The sequence below is a fragment of the Papilio polytes genome, unplaced genomic scaffold (assembly GCF_000836215.1).
Source record: "Papilio polytes unplaced genomic scaffold, Ppol_1.0 DF824091.1, whole genome shotgun sequence".
Classification (NCBI taxonomy): Eukaryota; Metazoa; Arthropoda; class Insecta; order Lepidoptera; family Papilionidae; genus Papilio; species Papilio polytes.
In genome coordinates this window covers 18,768-23,629 of record NW_013525113.1, presented here as the reverse complement: position 1 = coordinate 23,629, position 4,862 = coordinate 18,768, and the positions used below count along the sequence as shown (strand labels likewise).

Below are 4,862 nucleotides of genomic sequence, written 5' to 3'. Positions count from 1 at the left end.
AGGTGATATGATTACTGTCAATTAACAATTTCAATATTAAACATTGAGAACACAAATTACCTCAAAAATTGTTTCAACTTGCAACCCGTAATCGTCAGATATAATTAATTCAATTCCGGTACCTATATAGTCTTCTGATAAATCTTGGCACAAGGAGTCTTCATGAAAAGCCACTAAAAAACGAGATGAGTTGGTTAGAAATTAAAATATATAACCGATACGATACTAACTATTTTGTTTGAACTGATTCATAAAAGGGAAGGTTAAGGATAGCAGACGCGACACCCACGAATAAGGAGGAGGCATGTGTATTAGACAAATTTACATAGGTAGTTGTGATTGTGATCACTGCAATACTTCCTCCGCCGCTGCCTGATCATTATTATATTTTGCTTTTGAGGGATACGAAATATTGTTAAGTGACAACTACTGATGAATCCTTTGTGGCCCCGCAGTGGTATCTCCTGCCGCTGCACGTCGTAGAAGCGCATGTACAGACGCAGGGGCAGCGCGTCGCGGGCGCACTCTGCAACAATGCGCATACTCTACTTAGGTATATTTATTCACTAAATAGCAAGAAAGGTCGAGCAAGGACATTGCAGGACCATGGTCCTTGAGCAGCAGCGTGCGCACGCGCAGGCCGCAGCGCGCCGTGTTGTCCAGCACTAGCCGTCGCGCCGGGTCCGACCGCGACATCCTGACACACACAGTTACAACATTTCTTCACCTTAATATTATTTTTTTTAGGTAATATTAAGAAAATGACTTCAACTGAACATGAATGAGAAATTTTAAGTCATTTAAAAGTTTAAAGAGCAGCTACGGCGTCGTTTTCACTGCGCCTCAATAGATGGTGCTTTGTCAAGAATGGCTTATCTATACAGGGACACGAGGCGCGAATTAAAGTTGACAGCTGATATAGTCCCGTTGAGATAAAGTACCAGTAAACACATTTAATTCACTATGTCTCTAAATAAATGGCCCTAGATTTAACATGAACAGCACAACTTGAATGTCACCATAAGACGGGAGGCTCGGTAGACTGGCCTGAGAGCTGGCTGGCAGGCTGGCTGGCGGGATGGCTGCCGAGCTGGCTAGCAGACTGGCAGCACGGCCGCAGCGCAAACTGCAACGGCGCTCCCACCACTTCCGCCCACACGTCTAACACCAGCGGTGCCATCTGCTCCGTCTGTTTTATAATAACAAACGTGTTGCATTTGCGTTTCTTCTTCTTCTACATACAGCCTGTATGCATACTGCATTGGCCTGAAGGCGGTGGTCCGACTGGAAATACTACTTCGCTCTGCGAGCATACCTAGCTTTCTGTAGATCAGCGATGCCTTGTCTTACAAGTGACCGTAAAACAGAACGTCATTCAATATTTCAGCGCCAATAATACTAATACTGGCTGAGGCAACCAAGAGGAAGTGCCCTCGAAGCAAAGATCCACGACATACATAGACTCCGGCTGCAGCCACTATATTGAGTAGAGTGTTGTGTCTGTGAGATACCTGTAGGAGCAGCTGGTCGCGGTACAGGCCCCAGGTGTGCGCGTGCACGCCCAGCGCCAGGTGGGACGTGCCGCCAGCGACTAGCACTCCCCCCGCCGGCAAGCACTGCACACGCACGCCCGCCGCCTCCGCATCCACTTCCTCTGAACAGTGTCCTGCGATTAACAACCTTCACGTCTTTCTCGATACTGAGTGTTACTGTATTCTTACAAGTAAACAGAGGTGTACCGTGCAGCTGTGAGAGCGCGCGCGCGTGCGGCCAGCGGCGGACATGCGCGCTCCAGCGCAGCGGCAGCGCGCCCGCATTGTGCAGCGCCACCTGCCGCCACTGAACTGTTCACACGACGATTTATTATTTAAGCATCTACTCATTGTCTATAGATTCTAGAACTTACATAACTAAGCAGTTATTTATAATAAAAGACGAAAGGCCATTTTTTCATAGTAGGTATAATGACTTTAGAAATAAGAAAGGCAGGTAGGACTCCACAATTCCAATTATTTTGGTTTTTAATTGTGATACCAAAATTTACTTGTTACATTAATAGTATAAGAACGCACCAGTTCCGACAGGCACGCGTGTAAATTGCAGACAGAGCGCGGGGAGGCGTGGGGTCGCGGGGGGTGCGGAGGGCGCGTAGCAGGCGCACTTCTCACCGCCGCCTATCTCTATCTCCATCGCTATCTCCTCCACTGTCTCCACCGCTGTGTCTGCCGCAGTCTCCGATCCTGTCTTCGCTGATGTCTCTGGCGCTGTTTCTAGCACTGTCACCTCCGCTGTCTCCGGCACTGTATCCTCCGCTGTCTCTGGCACTGTCTCCAGCATTGTCTCCACCCCTGTCTGCAACGCTGTCTCCACCGCTGTCACGATACACGACACAAAAATTTGCGTTTGCGTGCATGTATGAGTAAACGTAAATTGGTAGAATTAGTTCATACATTATTTAAGATTTTTAAAGTCTAAAATGATGTAACTCTATTTTTAGCTTTTGCTGTAGTTTATTTGGTTAAACTGTTGAAGGTATAATTTTTTATAGAATTTAATCCTCAAGGCTGAACATTCCGAGGCCTGAGTCTCTCGGTCGTATGAAGGTGGAAAAATTATATGTAGTTAGATTACCCTGAGTTGCACGCATTTGTTCGAAATCAGCAAATATCTCCTCCGGTAAAAGTGAGGTTTTATTGTCACCAGTCAGGTAGTCCCACGGTATAACGCTGCTCTGACAACAAAGAATGTGAACATTGGGAAGGCATTTGACGTTAGTTTAGTTTGAGGCTGTATACGTATCTAGCTGAGCCTCAGTGTCGCCACCGCTGGATTTTCACTTGCGACCTGACATCACTATCAGTATTATCACAACAGGTAAGTATTCCATATTGTTATGCAATTGGTTTGCTTACTTCACTCCTAGTGACGGTCACCACAGATGTGACATCGTCGCCCGTAGGGATGTCGATGCTAACTTTTCTTCCCTGAAAAGTTTATACTTTATTAAGTTGATGAAATATGAAGTTGATGAGTACAGGTTGCCGAACAGAGTAAAACAGAGTAATCTATGTATATCTGCACTTCATCCAGATTTATTTAGTCGTTAGGAGGTACCAAGTAAAATAAAAAAGAACGTTGCAGCTTTTGTGGGAAATAAACTAGACTAGATTGAAAGACAAATTAAGTTTTTACTTTAGAAAGTTTAAAGGTATAGTTTTCGAAACGGTTTCTTTATTACATCGCTTTTATGGTTAATGTACGCAAAAATAAATATCGTGTCTCTTTGCAATATGGAGAAGGTTTTTATGTGCCTCATCATGTTCAGCTCACTCATACGTTCCAACTTAGGGGCTCGGAGTGTACACTAATAACTTAAGGTGAGTAAGTCATAATCAACCTCGCTAGCCCACTGCGGACCCACTGCTAATAGCGGCTTTCGCCCTCTCATTCCCCTAACATATTTTGGGTCAGGGACCTGGGGATCGGATGTATATTTTTTTATTCATTCATAAATTTACAATTACAGAATATACAATAAAATTCAATAACTGCGGGTTGGTTGACTCAATACATACATATCTTTAAATTTCTTCATAGATACGTGTAGATTGCATCTCCGTTTTCTTGGTCGCAAGAACGTCGGGTGAATATTTATGAAATTCAAAAAATCGAAAAACACATTCGGCATGGCGAACCTAGGTCTTGCAGATTACTAGTAAAGGGCTTAACCCCTGAGCCACGGACGTTCCTTGTATTATATATTAGTACCGGCTATGTTACTAAACAAGCACGTTATTTTATCGTTTATTGACGTCCACCCAATGCCATCTTACGTCAACTGCGGTGTCGACCAGCAGGTAGAGGGGCGAGGCTGCGTGGCGCACGGTCGCGCGGTAGGCACGCACGCGCCGCGCGCTCGCCCTCGCCGCGCGCAGCGTCACCTGCAGCCGCGCCCACGCCACTGTAAACTCGCACACGAACACTCACTTGTTTAACTACAGAAAAAGTTGCCTTGTTCATTGTAACGAGACAAACTCCTCTTCTTTCGACAAATATCTAAATAGATAGAATAGCAGTGAGTGGTGCAAACGGAGGGACAATGAGGTGCCGGAGGCCTAATTTTAGTCCCTGTCCCTTTCTACCTTTTTCTTAAAAGAAAAGGATGGGAAGGAAAAGGATTTGACAGTGGAGGAGATGCATAGGAAGAGGAAATGTCTTTGTGTGGGTCTCCTTTTCCGTCAATTAAGGGTAGGCAACGCATCTGCAAATGCGGATGTTTATGGGCAGCGGTCGCTTTTCATTTCCGTGGATTCAGGTGGCCGCTTCCTCGTTTGCCACCTTATATTATTATATAAAAAAATTATAAAAAGAGACTGGCCGTGTATCCCTAGCCGACTTTTTTCGTACAGATACATATATAAGCTGCGTTGTATTGATTTTTGTTCCGTGTCTCTGTGTGTATACGTTTGTAAGTTTGACAGAACACTAACTACAGAGACAATATTGAATGCAAACCTGGATCAAGACCGTAGCATACGCATCTATCTCGCACTCCGCGGGAGAAAACCTTACTCTCAGAACGTCGTTAACTTCTGAAAATTAGTGAGTGTAGATTTGGCGCGACAAATGTGCGAAAAAATTGCTACTTCACACTTAATTACAAACAATGCCAGCTCGTTTCCTTAACAGGGGATTTGATAGGGTAGGGAGGCACAATGAGATTCAGATATCCTTTATAGACATATAACCTAAAAGAAGTTAAAAAAATAAGAGCGTTTAAAGGAGCAAATAAGCACTCCCTACATTTTACCAACTTCCCCCCCCCCTCCAGTTCTTACCACCTATTACCTTTTACCTTTTTT

General features: G+C 44.5%; 2 protein-coding genes across 2 annotated transcripts in view; both read right to left on the bottom strand.

Annotated features, from left to right (window-relative positions):
- Positions 1-36: 36 nt before the first annotated feature.
- On the bottom strand, positions 37-4,787 carry LOC106099931. Its single transcript, XM_013278624.1, has 11 exons — positions 4,516-4,787; positions 3,834-3,941; positions 2,913-2,984; positions 2,632-2,726; positions 2,073-2,372; positions 1,740-1,844; positions 1,512-1,666; positions 1,020-1,189; positions 606-697; positions 431-526; positions 37-173 (listed from the first exon to the last, which is right to left on the bottom strand). Exons 4-11 carry the CDS (start codon positions 2,645-2,647, stop codon positions 37-39), a joined length of 1,071 nt encoding a protein of 356 aa, XP_013134078.1. The 5' UTR covers positions 2,648-2,726; positions 2,913-2,984; positions 3,834-3,941; positions 4,516-4,787.
- Positions 2,892-4,862, bottom strand: part of LOC106099930 — a 9,336-nt gene continuing 7,365 nt past the window's right edge. The window contains exons 16-17 of the mRNA XM_013278623.1: positions 3,834-3,968; positions 2,892-2,984 (exon numbers count right to left, since the gene is read on the bottom strand). Coding sequence (XP_013134077.1) covers positions 2,892-2,984; positions 3,834-3,968 — 228 coding nt within the window. The remainder of the gene's footprint in view (positions 2,985-3,833; positions 3,969-4,862) is intronic.